The 17,122-nt window shown below is 36.4% G+C and overlaps 1 protein-coding gene across 1 annotated transcript in view; it reads left to right on the top strand.

Moving 5' to 3' along the window:
* Window positions 1-17,122, top strand: part of PCLO (piccolo presynaptic cytomatrix protein) — a 371,210-nt gene that overhangs the window by 160,467 nt on the left and 193,621 nt on the right. The window contains exons 4-6 of the mRNA XM_067289979.1: window positions 4,069-4,545; window positions 4,621-5,286; window positions 11,924-16,988. Of these exons, the coding sequence (XP_067146080.1) occupies window positions 4,069-4,545; window positions 4,621-5,286; window positions 11,924-16,988 (6,208 nt within the window). The remainder of the gene's footprint in view (window positions 1-4,068; window positions 4,546-4,620; window positions 5,287-11,923; window positions 16,989-17,122) is intronic.

Below are 17,122 nucleotides of genomic sequence, written 5' to 3'. Positions count from 1 at the left end.
AGTACAAAATTTGATTTTACAGAGTACCATTCTGACAGAGAACTAGGAGCTAGGGGCTGGTGATGTAAGATTTTTATAGATTCTTTTGCGATCAAATATCCATGTGATTATAAACATTTGCATTGTATTTTAAAATGCATAACTTAGGAGAACTATTTGCCACACCTATATAGCAATGCTAAAATATAAAGTGGTAAATAGATGCAAATATAACCAACGTTCAAGAGGACAATGGCACGGGTCATTAAATCACCACATATCTGGACAATTCCAGGTCATTTCAGTAGAATCACTGCATCAGTATGGCAGGCAAGACTGGGACTTCCATCTCTTGACAAGATTTAGCTCAGTTTGCCAATTTAATTATCAGTATTTTCCTTTTTAAGGGACTGTTTCTACTAAATGCTCAGCACAAAACACAGTCTGTGAGTTGGAGAGCTTTACTCTAAGGAAAGATACTGAGTAGGGATATGTAATGAAGTTGAGAGGAAGCAGAGGCTAGGTCGCTGCCTGTTTCGGTTTTTAAACACTTCCTTACTATTAATAAAGTTACTGAAGATGTTATAGGCAATTCAGAAAATATAGACCCTGTGAAGTATTTAAATGTAGGGAGGAAAGTCACTTGATGAATCTGAGAAGGGGTAAGTGTATGAGCAATGAGGAGGTTGTGGTTGAAGAGGTGCTAAATGGGATCTACGTAACCAGCAGAGCTAGGATGAGAAGTGATAAGAGCCGAATGTGGATATATAGAAAAGATATAATCATGTAGACCCTAGAAACTGGAAATATTGCAGGAAATAAATGGAAATTATGCCATGCACAAACATCACTATGAAAAGGACATATGCATTTAATGTATTAAGTAACATGCTCATTAAGGACACATATGTAGCACATATGTGAAAATCAACAAACTCTTGAATAATATTTCATGGTAGAAACCACATGGTTATGTCTTCATGAAGCTAAAGATGGCTAAGGCTAGATTCTCACGCTTAATAACCTGGGACTATTACCTTATTCCCACACCCAGAGTAACAGAAACTATAGTAACACAAATAATAATGGTAATACTTCTACTCATATTCATGAAACAAAGTATTTGTCAGACTGATTGAGAGGGGCAGACTGGCCCACTTTTCTTGTGTTAAAAGCTTTTTGGCCTTCTTTAATATAAAAATTGCCTTTAATATAAAATTGATCTATCATAATTATCTAGTAATCTTTGTGTAGCAATTTTTTCAGTCTTATGAAAAACAGAATTGGGGATACTGTGAAATCTGTTCTTCTTTCTGTAGTCTATTTTTACTAAACATTATCTGGTATACTTAGTCACCTAGAAACTCCTGATGTTATTAACATCATGATTTTCCATGGGTTTATGGCCAAATTTGTTTCCAGCTGCACTATTTCTCTGATATTATAAAAGTTAATTCACAGCATAATTATGTTTTCTGCTATTGCTTTCTAATTTGTAAACAGGAAAAACTATGCTGCCCCCAAAAAAGGAAGAAACTGCAGTAAAAATTCCAGAAAAAGCCCTCTAGCAGAAATATTTTTCAAGAAAACTAACTTTTATTTTACATATTAATCAAAAATGAAGTTACTTTTTTATTTTTATTTTTTTTTAATTAGTGCTTCTCAAACAGGTGGCATGGTTAGTTGTAACATTTTAGATCTTATGGAGGAGGCTAATCTCCTTTTACGGGTTGTATTGCCATGCTTTTTTCTACAACAAAACCAAAACTAAAACCAGACCTGAAAGTCTGATATAGATTCCCTTTCAGTTTGGAGTGGCACAGGGTAGATTATTAGGGGCTTAATTAGATAGAGCTTATTCAGTGTGTAAACTCCATTTATTGGGACAAAATTGTCAAATACTTTGTATATTTATTTGTGTCAATTATTAATACTCACTAGTTTAGTCATTTTTTAAAAAATAGGATAGTAAATAGACAAGGCTATTGTTAGATGAGCTGAGTGATAATACGTGCATTCTTGCATTCTTTGTACCTGAAACATAATTTTTTCAGACAAAGAAAAATATTTTATACATTAAATAGTCCCTCCTTAGTTGCAGTTCAACAGAATTATCCTATTCAAGCTTTTCCTGCTAGATTTTGTTTCCCATTCAGTTGTCATTTCATCTGCAATTCTTGTAAATTATTAATCTTTGTATATCACTTGTTAGTTTAAATAGCTATTTTTGCAAATGGGTGGCGCAATGGTACTTATAGATACTTTATAGATATAAATAAAAATAAAAAATAAATAGATTAAATAAAATTAATAAAAATATTAAAAACAGGAAAACTGTAAAGCTGTGTAATAGTGGGATTTGGGTCTGAAATATGTGGACTGACTTCAGAAACTAGGACTTTGGTAGATTGTAGATAGTTCCAAAAATTGTCTCAAACCAGCTAATCTCAAAATGGTGTAATTTCTGAAGATAACTAAAAATCATGGTATCCTAGACAGACCTGTTCTGCACAAGAAGTTTCTTAAGAACCAAAATATCATCAGACATATCCTGGTTGGGAGGCAAAAGCTGTGTGCATGAGCTCCATCATTAGACATGCATAGAGAGATGCTTCACTTCTGCTTAACTATCTGAAAAGCCAAATGTGGCCATATCATGACCAGCTCTATCATACTGTTGTGTTTGTTCAGAAGTGTCGTAACAATGACAGTGTTACCAAATTCAGGAGTGATTGTTTAGTGTACAAAGTGCATTTGGGACCTTCTTCACCCAGAGAGGACTTGAACTCACAGGTCTCATATCCTGGCATCACCAAGCTTTAAGGTACTCCTAGCTTTTTCCTACTCATGATAGGAAAACTTGCCACTTCTTTGTTGAAGTTGAGTCCCTCTTTATACAAAAAAGGCAGGATTCGTGGAATTGGAAGGAGAGCGGGGAGTCTGATACCTACACCTCTGTCATTAGAGCACCCTTTGCTGCCACAGGGCGGGCCTGGAGTTCCAGGCGCTGCCCTTGGTGTTACCTCATTTATTACTCAGTGACTCTTTCATATAAAATGCATGAATGGTTCTGGGATTAGACCCTCTCCCAGGTACACCTTCTTTCAACTCAGTGCCACATCTTCTGGGCTACATTCTGAAATATCCAATGGTATAAAACTGAACAGTCATCTGTACTATCATAATATTATCAGTAATATATAATTACTACTGGAACAATTTTTTTCTGTTTTTCATATAATTTGTTTTCATTAGGTCACTAAGTTCTCTAAATCATAGAAATACAATAAGTAAACTGATGGGGCCTGTTGTTTTTATTTATTTATTATTATTATTATTATTATTATTATTATTAGTGCTTTTCTGTGTCTTAGGATTTCGTTTTGCTAACCTACTGCAACTGTATCCAAAACTCCACTGGAAACAGCCTGATTTTCCCTCTCATGTAATAGACAGGCAATTACCAACAAGATCTTTTGGACAGATATATGCAGTTGTCCTTTCTTCTCATTTTCAGGGAAGAACAGAAAAAGGAGCCAGTGTGCATCAGGGATTGAGCAGGGAAGGAGAGGAAACAGATGTTCTTCCTTTTGGGCTAGAGCCATATTAAATTTATATACTGATGCATAACATAGAAAACAAGAAAATCCTAGTGAGAAAGATAATTTCTAAAGAGAAACACAAAGAGCCGTGAGTCCCAAACCGTCCCCTTTTCCTCAGATTTCCAAAATTAGAGGGAGCTATTGACAGATGATAGAGGCTTTACAAAATGGTAGATGTTAGAAATATATAAGTAAACTGTGTACATAAAGATCATCAGTGCTTTGGAATGATGTAATTGTTACCGTTTTTCACAACGTATTTCTGTACTTGTTCAGCTTGGCCTTCTGGAACCTGACATACTTCATTTCTTTTAGAAAGGTCTTGTGGATCTTTCTGCAAAGACAAAATAAACCAAGAAATAATATTTCAATATGCATAGCATTCAAATTAGAAGCATTTTAATGACAACTGTAGCAGCTGAAAACACAATACAGTTTTTCTGTTAAGTATTCAAGTCGATAACTTCATATGTTTATTGTATTATAGGTGCAGGAATGGCTGTGCTTAAACTGCCAGACCCAAAGGGCAATGTCAGGACAACTTGGGGATATGGGCAAGGTGCCAATTCCGAAACCAGTCCCTTCACAACCGATATCCAAACCACCTGTCCCTCCTCAAAAACAGCCTGTGTCTACTGTCTCACATTCCCCTCAGAAGACTTCCACACCATCCACTCAAACAGCAGAAAAATTAAAAGAAGAACCCAGCATTCAGCAGGAAGTTCCAAAACATCAACAGGGGAGATTGGAAAAAACATTGTCAGCTGATAAAATCCAACAAGGAATTCAAAAAGAAGATCCAAAAGTTAAGCAGGGCAAACTTGCCAAGATACCCTCAGCTGATAAACTCCAGCGTGTCTCTCAGAAGGAAGACCCAAGACTCCAGCAAGCAAAACTGACGAAGACAACCTCATCTGATAAAATTTTACATGGAGTTCAGAAGGAAGATGCAAAATTTCAAGAGGCGAAACTGGCAAAGACATCCTCAGCCGATAAAATTTTGCATGGAGTTCAGAAGGAAGACATAAAACTTCAAGAGGCAAAATTGACAAAGATACCCTCAGCTGACAAAATTTTACATGGAATTCAGAAAGAAGACCCAAAGCTTCAACAGATGAAAATGCCAAAGGCACTGTCAGCTGACAAAATCCAACCTGCAGATCAAAAGGAAGATGCACAACAGGTGAAATTGTTAAAGGCAATTTCAGCTGATAAAATCCAACATGGAATTCAGAAAGAAGATCCAAGACTTCAAGATGAGAAAATAGTGGAGACTTCTTCAGCTGACAAAATCCAGCATGAAATCCAGAAAGAAGAATCAGAACTTCAGCAGGGGAAACTGTCAAAGACACTTTCAGCAGATAAAATTCCTACAACAGTAAGTTCAGATCAAAAGAAACCCCTAAGCAAACTGGAAGAAGAGAAAAAATCTGTGCTCCTGGAAAAGAAAGCACCACATCCAAAGGACAAAAAAGAGCAATTTACAGCTGAATCTAAAGACCAAGTTGCTGAACAGAAAGCAGAAGTTAAAGCACCCCCTAAGGAATTGAAAGCTATGAAACAAGAGGATGATAAGAAAGAGGATTTGACAACTGGAATTCCACAAATGGTTTCAAAAGCTGAAAAGGCTCAGCAAGAAGAAATCCCTGCTCAGACAGCACCCTCGCCAAGATCTGACCTTGTAGAAACAGTGAAAGAAAAAACAGTAAGTGTGGTTTTTTTAATCCCCCCTCATCCCCTCAGGCTGCAATAAGCAATGTAGAATCCAAACCCTATAGACCCTGTCCTTTTAATCTTCCTGCTCTTTACCTTTAGTCTCTGTATGTGATGATTCTCAATGATTAAATCAATTACTCCTGTTGAGTAAAAGTTTTCACCAGTTAGTCCTATGCTCTATTTTTCAATAATCTTTGCATGATTTTCAGTCTCAAATAATTCACCATTTGAAACTAAAGAAATGTTCCTGTTTTAATCAGCTTCAAACATTTCTGATTTAACTGCTTCTGTAGATTCTCGGGACTTTGGAGCTTAACTGTTGAAGCTGGAACATTTTCGTAGTTCCCAATCCCAGAAAAAATAAGATGTAACAGTCAGGTGTACAGTGGTTCGCAATACCAAAATATAATAAACATTTGAGGAATATTTTGTGGTGCCTGAACATGGTATGTTAACATATGTAACCTTTACATCTTTTTAATATTTCATTTGTCTATCTCGTGGAAAAGTATTTCAGGTAGGTTCTTGATGGACTCTCTAGTCACATGAATGGATGAGCTAATGGTAGCGTGTGCTAGAGGGCTGGATGTGCAGTGATCAACAAGTCATTTATCAGCTGAAGTGGGTTATATACACAACTTGTGGAGGAATGAAAAATGATGCTTTTTTATATCAGTACCCCAAATTAGGTGCTGATTATTCTCATATGAAAGTAGGAGTAGGTGTAATAAAAGTCTTTTGTCTTTGCCAGAGTAAGGTTTTCAAATAATCCCAGTCAAAAAAGTCAAGTTTTCTTTCTGGTGATAACCAAAATATTTGGGCAGAAAAATATTCTGATTTTGAAATTTTGCTTTAGAGAGTTCTGTTAAAACTATTAAAAATGCTACCATTTTTTATAAATCAAGTTCTCTATTTGAAATACATCTCTCATCACATGATGGGCTCCCTCCAAGGGGTATGGATACCTTTTGATGGTACCAAGAGATAAGATATCATTTGATTGCATCAAGGGAATCCCTGAATGTAAGATATTAAGTTCAAAGTAATATAACTGGGAATCCTCTCCTCTGGAATAAAAAAGAAGGAGAAAATAGAATATCAATTTGGTTATCACATATCAAACATGAGACAGTATTGCAGGACTTTACAAGGAAAGTATATTTAATTATGTTAAAAATTTTTCACTTTGGGGGCATTTTCATTACAACATCAATTAAAATCAGAAAATCTAGAAAGTAGACTTAGAAATAAATTTTCTTTTGTTAAAATTTCCATTTTTCTGTGCAAAAAACACTTGTAAGGGAAAGTATTCATACAGTACTAGTCTCAGTTCTATCTGGTCACAAGAAATACCTATTTTTATACACTTTTTTTTTTCTCCTTGGAAAAATCCTTTGATCCAAAAACATTGTTCTGAAGTAAAGATAAAGCTGATGCCTCAGCTAGGTTTTGTTTCGTAAGAATAACTCTGATCTTTTATTGTTATTTATTGAAGTCTTTAAATGTTCTCTGTGCTGCATGTTGAACATTGTTGGATACAATTCTCCCTTAGAAAGCATGTCACAGAAATGGAAAAGTGATAAAAATTTAGGAATATCACACATTGATACCATTTGGGTGGGTAAAAGACAGTATCTAGACATTAAAGAGCATTTCAGGGCAGAATCACATGAAGGATTTCTGTGAGGTATATTTTTAAATAATGATACAGAGGAAAACCTAATACTTTCTGCACATTACAAACTGCTGATGCCATTTTATATCAAATATGTGCAAATGGTAGCTAACTGTCTCTTGTAGCATTCCCATGAGCTCAGTAAATAACACTATCCTAATTTTTCACCAAACAAAAACAAAAACAAAAAAACTGTCACCCTTCAAACAAGCCCCGCAAGACACAGAGAGGCTGAAGGTCTGATCCTGAATCTGGTAAAATTAGTGGAGACCCTTTCTTGAGCTTTGGAAAGATCTCAATGGTATTTAGAAATCTGGCATTCTTTGAAATACCTGAGAGTTAAATTTTGAAACACTTTTAAGAGTATACTTACAGACAGACTGTAAACACTCAGAGTATAATTTAAGGTATCATAAATCCATTTTTCTTCCGTGCATTCTTTTTTTCAGTAATATTTTAATCAGTAATTTCTTCAAACAGGTTTTAAGGAATGAACTGTCTTTGTTCATGACTTACAGGAGTTCTTCCTGAGAAGCCATCCTGTAATATCGGCTGCTCACATGTGCTATAGCAGTTAGCTTTTCTGACAAGGACATGGAAATCTTGGATAGGCATGATGTATGACTTTGACAGTATCTGGGAAATGGGTAATTAATGTATAAGTAGTTTAGCATATCTACGTAAACACATTACCATGGTGTAAGTTGGACATGCATTTACAACACATCAGATCTATTGTGCAGGCGCCCTTGTTCCTATCTCCTCATGCTTACTCAGGAATGATCGCATGCTTAGGTTCCGTTAGTGGATAGAAGTTAATATATTGTAAATTGACATCATTATTCTACCACATGCCATCAATGACAAAACACAGACCAGTGAGCACAGGCTCCTATAAGGAGGAAGAGGCTTGTCTATAAACATTGTTTTCTGGACACAGACAGAAAGTATAAATAAAATGAAGCATTTTGATAATAGGATTAAAAAATGCAAATACAAATTAAGCAGTTTAGTCAACCAAGGGCTTTTTTCATTCTCTGAAACTTCTTTTGGGGATAATGTAGATATGTTTATTTCTTCTGTAAACAGAATGAGCTTTTTAAAATTGTGTGTTCCTCTGCAAAACAGAATTTCTGTTTTGGGCAGCAGAATTTAATTCTACTAACTAAATAATTTAAAAAGCTGACAAGACTTTTTTTTTTTAATTTCAGTTTTCTTTCAATGGAGTTCTGATGTAATCTGATAACCAGTTGTATGTTCTAAAGCAATTTGGATACTAAATATTGTCAAATATATATATATATATATACATATATAAATTGAGTAAGTGCAAGAATAAATGATACTTAGAAGCAAAAACTTCTAATACAACAGTTATATGATGTATTGTCACTGCTATTGTGATACTGTAGAAATGTCACTGAAATAGTAAAAATATGTCCTACATTAGATTTTTCATTTCATTTTTACCTTTAGTGCAAGTTAAGAGTATTACGTTAGCTGTTTATAAACAGTCTTATCCAACCAGCAGCTTATACAAGTTCATCATGTCTCAGGAAGATCCTCCCATTGATGTTTCTGTTAGAGCTAAATTTGTCAAGCATCAAAAACTCACAGTAGGCCAACTTGCAGACAAAAGATCGTTAAACTACTCTGAAATACCAAGTAAGTCAACATGTACCAAAGTAGTCCCTACTTTCACTAGAAAAAAAGTGATTTTTTTCCTATTGATTCAAATACATTCTTCATTTTCCAAGAGTTATTAAATATATATGATCCTTAACAACATTGTTTTCTCAGTATTTTGTTATTCATCTTAAAATCCTATGCTGAATACAGTATGTTACAACGTCTGCAATGATGCTGTCTTTGCATACATAATAACCAACCCTGTCCAAAATAGATTACCAGTTATTTAAGAATAGATTTAGCTAATGACAGTATCCTAGCTTTCAGTCTGCAGAATGTGGGGAAAAAATGCACTATGACCGCATATTGTTTTTCATAGGCAAATTATATGCATATGATGTCAAAATATGAGAGTATAATTTTTGTATGACATGTATTACAGGGCAGACAACTATACATATAAAAATGATAGAAAATATATTCATATTGTAGTAGCCTTAAAAAGAAAATTGGATTTGCTCATCACATTTAGTCCTAGAGATAAAAGAAGTCCCTCCTTAATGTAGAACCTTGTCTTCTCCTTATGGTACAATGTAGCAGTCTTTCCCAAAATTCCTATTATTTATAGCAGTGATGTTGTGGTATACGCTCTTGTTCGGTCGTTAAGTAGATAATACACATCAGACTCATAAATGATGGTGCCATCACAGACTACAAGGAGAAAGACTGAAGTTATTCAATGCTCAGTTATCACCTACCCATTTCTGAGTAGAACTACTTAGTTTACGCCTTCTGTCTCTCTTTTGCAAGTCCCTCCATCACTACATCTCCTCGTGGAGAACCAAGACCTTACAGACTCACTTTCACCACTAGGACAGAGTATGCCCATCAACTCCTAGGAAATGTTCTGACCTAGAACAACATCTGAATTTTCGAATAGCTCATCTAAATTGATCACAGTATGTGTAATTGGGTATGTTTTTATAAATATGATCATATTGGAAATAAAATATAAAATAACAATAAAATGTCCTAGGTTAATTTTTAGTGGTTGATATAATATTTCTACCTGCAAAAATTTTTTTTGGTTTTAATGGAATGTGTATTTTTTAAAGCATGCTCTGATAAAATGCCCCTTAAATACTTCCTGATTTAATAAAGCAAACAAACAGTGTAAATATAATGTAAAAAAATAAAACTGCATTCCCAGCTCTTCTTCATTGTTGACCTTGTTTTCAGCTTGTGTGAAGAATATATGTGATTCTGTCAGTAAGGGTTGGGGTATATCTTAGAGTAAACTCTTTGGAATAAGGTGTGCTGAAGTGGTGGTGACCTTCCAACAATCATGTGGAGTACTGCAGGTTTCTCCTTACTAATATCTTAATCACAGCCTTATCATTAGAATTGTCTTTAGAAAAATTTGTTGTGACATTTGATTTTTAAATGCAATAGTTTTGGCTCTGATAACAGATATTTGGGTCTATCATATTGGCTGCCATACTGGTAAAAACAGATGTTTTTTATACTCAGGATAGTGTCTGATTTTGCAAAGCATATAATAAAGTATTTCAGTGAAACATAGATTGTTTAATGTAATATTGATGAGCATAGTAGTATAATATTAATATCCATTATAGTGTTAGTGTTTTAATCTAGGAATATGTGCACAGTGATGTATTTATAGGCAAGAATAGGTACTGTAAATATTAATCAAATTATTAAAAAGCCAGACTGATTATGAAAAATAAAATAACTGACAGTAATTTTTTAATGATATTTTGATATTAAATGGAACTTTAGTCTGATAAGCATTTGAAAATTTTTGTAATGGACAACTGAACATGAGTGTAAATGTACCTTTAAATTAAACTTGACCATTGTTATCATTTCCTTAATATATTTATTCCACAATAATTAAAAAAAAAAAAAGACCCTCAGCTAAAAGGAAATTCATAAATTAAAGCTTTACCTAAGTGGTTGGCTGTACTTCAGAAATGATTGTCTTAGGTTAGCAAAGTTGATAAATATTACCTATCTGTATTACAGAAGGAAGTAACAAATATGAAGATCACATCACATTATTAAAATCAAGAGACTTTGGCATACTTGTTTTCCAATTGCCTGGGAAAATGGGGACTTTGTAAAACTGTCAGCTAAGATGAATGCCTGTTCTTTAGAGTGTGAGCTGCATGAAAAGATACTTTCACTGAGAAATAGAGAGCATTTCACAACAAGGAGAGGCAGGACGGATTTTTTTTTTCCTTTTTTCCTTTTTTTTTTTTCCTCATTGAGAAACAGGAGACTGTGGTTTGGAAATACTTGCAATAGGATTTTTTGGGTAGATTTGTCATCCAAAGAAGGAGTTAGATGTGCTCCTCTTTCAGAATTGTGCCTAAGGATCTGGAAGCTAGGAGAATTACTAGGGGTGTTTAACTAGGATCAGAAGGAAAACAGAGGTTATGATCTTCAGTTTACTATGTCCGCCTTGTTTACTTCCTTATTTCCTTTGATCAGTGACTGACTCCTCCTTTTCTCCATGCAAATCCACTTCCCAAAAAGCAGCTTACCTCTGTGTTACATATTTACTGAGACACTTCTGCTGTACTAGATATTCAGAAAATACTTGCACAGTGCCAAATCGTTGGTATGGAGACATTCCAGATTGCTTTAACTCACACTTCAATATTCCATATATTCTGTTGCCTGCTACAATGTGTAACACTTAAACTAGAAAAATGAAACCAAAGGTCCAAAATTTGAGATTGAAGTATCAATAGAGAAGTGTAAAAGGTTAAATGGACAAAAAAATGGAGCAGACCCCAGAAATACTGGCAGCTGACATTTGGCAATCTGTATTTCTTTCTATCTAGAACTATGTAGGCAGTTCTGTAACTTAGGTAATTAAAATCCTCATTTAAATTAACCTTCAAAAAACTTGTCCCATGCATATATTAACAAGTGATAGATTATAATGAGAAAGTGTTCTGAAAAAAATATATACATAGTGTTTGTTTATATTTGAAAATAAAAGATCATCCTACAACTGGTAAAATCAGTTGTCAGCATGAACTTCCATGCAAAGTGTAATTCGATTAAATACAAAAAATCACAATTTGAGTATCTTTTTGTATTGTTTTAGTAGCTTTGCATAACAAAATTAGTGTTCAGTTATTTATGGTTTAATATAATTCTTCTTGTCATCATAATTTTTCATCTGAGACATTAACTCATCTTTTAGAAAAAGAGAACGTGTTTAATTGCCTGGAGACATTAAGAATTCATATATAAATATATACACACGCATATGTATTTATTTTTTTAGGAAAAGGAGGATGAGAAATCAGAGACATCAAGCTCTCAGCAACAGAAAAGTCCACAAGGTCTGAGTGACACCGGGTATTCTTCTGATGGGATATCAAGTTCACTTGGTGAAATTCCAAGTCACATTCCCAGTGATGAAAAGGATTTACTCAGAGAACCTAGTAAAAAAGATACTATCTCACAAGAAAGTCCACCAAGCCCCTCAGATCTAGCTAAGTTGGAAAGTACTGTCCTGTCTATTTTGGAGGCTCAGGCAAGTACATTTGCTGAGGAAAAATCTGTTAAAAACAAAGAACTTCGTGAAACATATGGTGAACAGTCAAAGGATCAGCATAAAACAAAGCCTTTGCCAATTACTCCAGAATCTTACAGTTCAGATGAAGAGGATGTAGAAGACATTCAAGAAGATGAAGAACTCATTGCAGAAGATGGCAAGGAAAGTACTCCCTCACGGGAAGACTCCAAGGAAAAAGATGGAGATGACACATCGGCGAGAAGACAACGCTACGATTCTGTGGAGGACAGCAGTGAGAGTGAAAACTCACCTGTTCCAAGGAGAAAAAGAAGAGCTAGTGTTGGTTCTTCAAGCAGTGATGAGTACAAACGAGATGACAGTCAGGGGTCAGGTGATGAGGAAGACTTCATTAGAAAACAGATTATAGAGATGAGTGCTGATGAAGATGCCTCAGCTTCTGAAGATGATGAATTTATTAGGAATCAGCTCAAAGAGATCAGTGTCACTGAAAGCCAAAAGAAAGAAGAAGTGAAAAGCAAAGCCAAAGGAACAGCTGGAAAACATAGGAGAATGACACGGAAAAGTAGTGCAAGCTATGATGAGGATGCAGGAAGACGACATTCATGGCATGATGATGATGATGAGACTTTTGGTGAAAGCCCAGAACCAAAATACAGGGAAACTAAAAGTCAAGACAATGAAGAACTTACTGTAACTGGAGGAGGAGGCCTTCGGCGTTTCAAAACAATAGAATTAAATAGTACAATAACAAACAAATATTCTGAGGCATCTGAACAACAGAAGGGTATTTTGTATTTTGATGAAGAGCCAGAGCTAGAGATGGAGAGTCTTACAGATTCTCCAGAAGATAGATCTAGAGGGGAAGGGTCTTCTAGTTTACATGCTTCTAGTTTCACACCAGGTACATCTCCTACTTCAGTGTCATCACTTGATGAAGACAGCGACAGCAGTCCTAGTCACAAAAAACTGGGAGGGGAAAGCAAACAACAGCGCAAAGCCAGGCATCGATCACATGGTCCTCTTCTTCCAACTATTGAAGATTCTTCAGAAGAAGAAGAGCTACGGGAAGAGGAAGAGCTTCTAAAGGAACAAGAGAAGCAACGTGAGTTAGAACAGCAACAGAGAAAAAGTTCTAGCAAAAAATCTAAAAAAGACAAGGATGAACTAAGAGCTCAGAGAAGAAGGGAACGTCCAAAGACTCCCCCAAGTAATCTTTCTCCCATTGAAGATGCATCTCCAACAGAAGAATTACGACAGGCAGCAGAAATGGAAGAACTGCACAGGTCTTCCTGTTCTGAATATTCACCTAGTATTGAATCAGATCCTGAAGGATTTGAAATCAGTCCAGAAAAAATAATAGAAGTACAAAAAGTTTACAAATTGCCTACTGCTGTCTCTTTATACTCTCCAACAGATGAACAATCTATTGGAATCCCAAAAGAAGAAAGTGGTCCAAAGACATTAAAAAGCGCTGAAGAGGTATATGAGGAGATGATGCACAAGACCCACAAGTCCAAGCCATTTCAAATGGCAAATGAAAAAGATGAAGTATTTGAAAAAGAATCTTTATATGGTGGAATGCTAATAGAGGATTATATTTATGAATCTTTAGTAGAGGATGCTTACAATGGAACTATTGATACTAATCTTGTAATGAGGCAGGATGAGAGTAATGAATATATACAGCAGAGAGGAAAAGAGAAAAAAATAAGAACTTCAGATCAGATTTATGAAGAACCACAGAAAATTACTGATCTACAGAAAGACTACTATAATATAGAGCCTTTGCATTCAATTGTGCCTCAAGAAGATATTGTTTCTAGTTCTTATATAATCCCAGAAAGTCATGAAATAGTTGTATTAGACAGTGTGGTAACTTCAACCACTGAGGAAAAGCAGTTGTTAGATGCGGAAGCTGCTTACGAAGAGCTTATGAAACGACAGAGAATGCAGCTAACCCCCGGGTCCAGTCCAACTCAGCCAGCTTCAGATTTCATTCCTGCATCTGATATAAAGGTATCTACTGGTGGAGAAATAGTGGAAAGTACATCTTTAACATCAAGCACTACTTCAGCAATCTCAGATGTATCATCTGCCAGTAGTGCAGCACTTTCTATTCCAGATGTTAAAATAACACAGCATTTTACGACAGAGGAAATAGAAGATGAATACTTAACAGATTATACCAGAGAAATTCAAGAAATAATTTCTCATGAAACATCAATGTTGACATACTCTGAGGCATCAGAAGGTGCTGCATCAGTTTTACCTTCTGATGCAGCTTCCTTGACATCATCTACATCTTCAGTTTGTACCACAGATAGTTCATCACCTATAGATAGTGCAACCACAGGTTATGTGGATACAGCAGATGCTCTAAGTAAGCTAGGAGATTCTGAAGATGTCAGAATGATAATCCAAGTTCCCTTAACATCTACAGAAGAGTATTCTGAAGTGAGCCCACCTTATGCCTCTGTTGCCAGAGCCACTAAAAAGCCAGCTGTAGCATCAGATACAAAGAGTGTGGATCAAGCTGTAATTTCTTTTCCTGAAACTGCACCTTCAGTAGTGGCAACTACAGTTATAAAGCCCAAGCAATATGCAACTGATTCCACTGCCTTTGGTACCTCCAAAGCAGAAAAGGATGCAGCTAGAAAAATTAAAAGTACAGTAGAGGCTGGCATTATCAAAATTCATCATGAAGATTCACGCAAAGAATTGGGTCATGATATGACAAGGATTAACTTGACTGGTGCTACATCCAAGCAACCATCCATATGTATAGCATCAGTTCCAGTTACAGAGCCTGCACCAGCAACGTCTTCTGTACTTACTCCCAGTATTGTAAGTAAGACCACCACGGTCTCTGTGCCTTCCTCAGCTCCTACTGTAACATCCAAAGTATTCTCGCTTTTCAGAAGCTCTTCTTTGGATTCTCCTGCACAACCTTCTCCACCTCCACCTCCACCTCCTCCTCCACCTCCACCTCCTCCTCCCCCACCATTACCTCCACCTATTTTACCCAAGCCAGCTATTTATCCCAAAAAGAAGCCACAGGTTAAGACTCCAGTGACAACAGCTCCCACAGTGGTACCTTCAGTCACAACAGTAGAGTCCGCAGCTGTTTTAAAGAATCATGTGGTACCTATCACAAAAACATACACCCCAACACCACCTCCTGTACCACCCAAACCATCCTCCATTCCAGCAGGACTTGTTTTTAGTCACAGGCCCACTGAAGTAACTAAACCTCCAATTGCTCCTAAACCAGCAGTTCCTCCGCTCCCAATAGCTGTTCATAAGCCAGCAGAAACACAACCCAAACCAACAGGTCTGCCGTTGACTTCAAGTATGACTCTGAATTTGGTCTCTTCAGCTGAATACAAATTAACATCTCCCACTTCCCCTTTGTCTCCACATTCTAACAAATCTTCGCCAAGGTTGACAAAACCGTCACAGGAAACCTATGTTGTCATCACATTGCCTTCTGAGCCTGGAACTCCCACAGAAGCTATAACTAGTCAGGCTATTACCAGTTGGCCTTTAGAAGCACCTTCTAAAGAACAGATTGCCCAACCTATGCAACCAGTGTTTACTCCATCCATGAAAGCTATGGAAATTCACAGTATGACAGATGAGAGTATGTACATTTCAGGTGCTTTGCAAGCTGTTCCTGTCACAACACAATCAACTTTTGAAAAAGTACCTAGTTCAAAAACAGAAGTAATAACAACAGAGCTAGCCAAGACCGCAGTGTCTGCAGTTAAAGGCCAGGTGCCCAGTGTTGGTTTAGGTAGTGTCTCTATTACTATACCTCCAGAGCCAGTACCTATAGTGGATCAACACAGGTACAGAGAGAATGGAAGATTCCATCCTTTGGGTGATGTCATTGATCTTCGCACTTTAAGTAAAATGGATATCGAAATGCGAGACAGCTGTATGGATCTGTCTGCTGTTTCGCTGGATGTAAGAAGGCAAATGCCAGCAAGTGATACATGTGGGCGGCCAGTGAGTACTGTCCAACCAGCTATAATAAATCTTAGCACTGCATGTGTTGCAGATCCTTCTCTCTCTGTAGTCACTGAAACAGTAACTGTAATGACCTGCACTGCCACTGTAAGCTACTCTGCCAGTACAGAGAGCCTTGTGGATCTGGGACATGCTATGACAACTCCACTGCAGCTAACAACATCAAAGCATTTTGAGCCTGCATACAGAGTAACAGGCAGCCAGGCATTCCCTGCAAGTAGAGATGAAGTGCCAATAAATTTATCCTTAGGTACTTCAGCACATGCAGTGACATGGGCTACTACGAAGCCTGTTACTGTACCTCCTGTTGGTGTTACAAATGGTTGGACTGATCTCTCCACTTCTCAGGAGCCAATGGAGAGTGGAGCAGTTGACCTTAGCACTACAAAATCCCACAGAACAGTGGTAACAATGGATGAAACTACTTCAGGTATCATAACTACAGTTATAGAAGATGATGAAAAGCCTGTTGATCTGACTGCAGGTAGAAGAGCTGTTTGCTGTGATATGGTTTATAAATTGCCATTTGGTAGGAGCTGTACAGCACAGCAACCTCCAACTACGCTTCCTGAAGATCGTTTTGGTTACAGAGATGACCATTATCAGTATGATCGTTCAGGGTCATATGGTTACCGAGGAATAGGAGGTATGAAACCATCTATGTCCGACACAAATTTATCAGAAGCTGGACTGTTTGCATACAAAAGCAAGAATAGCTTTGATTATCGAGTTGGGGCAACTGATGCAGCAGTAGATCTTACTTCTGGAAGAGTTACTACAGGTCAGTATGACACAGCAGCAGATCTTTCTTTGAAATATAATTATGATGTTCCTCACCTCATTTCAGGATGATTTTTTATTATTATTTTTCCCCTCCTTCTGTTGCTTTGTTTTCTTTTGGACAGTGTGACAAAT

Source organism: Apteryx mantelli, chromosome 1 (assembly GCF_036417845.1).
Source record: "Apteryx mantelli isolate bAptMan1 chromosome 1, bAptMan1.hap1, whole genome shotgun sequence".
In the NCBI taxonomy this organism is placed as follows: Eukaryota; Metazoa; Chordata; class Aves; order Apterygiformes; family Apterygidae; genus Apteryx; species Apteryx mantelli.
This window is presented reverse-complemented; position numbering and strand designations above follow the sequence as displayed.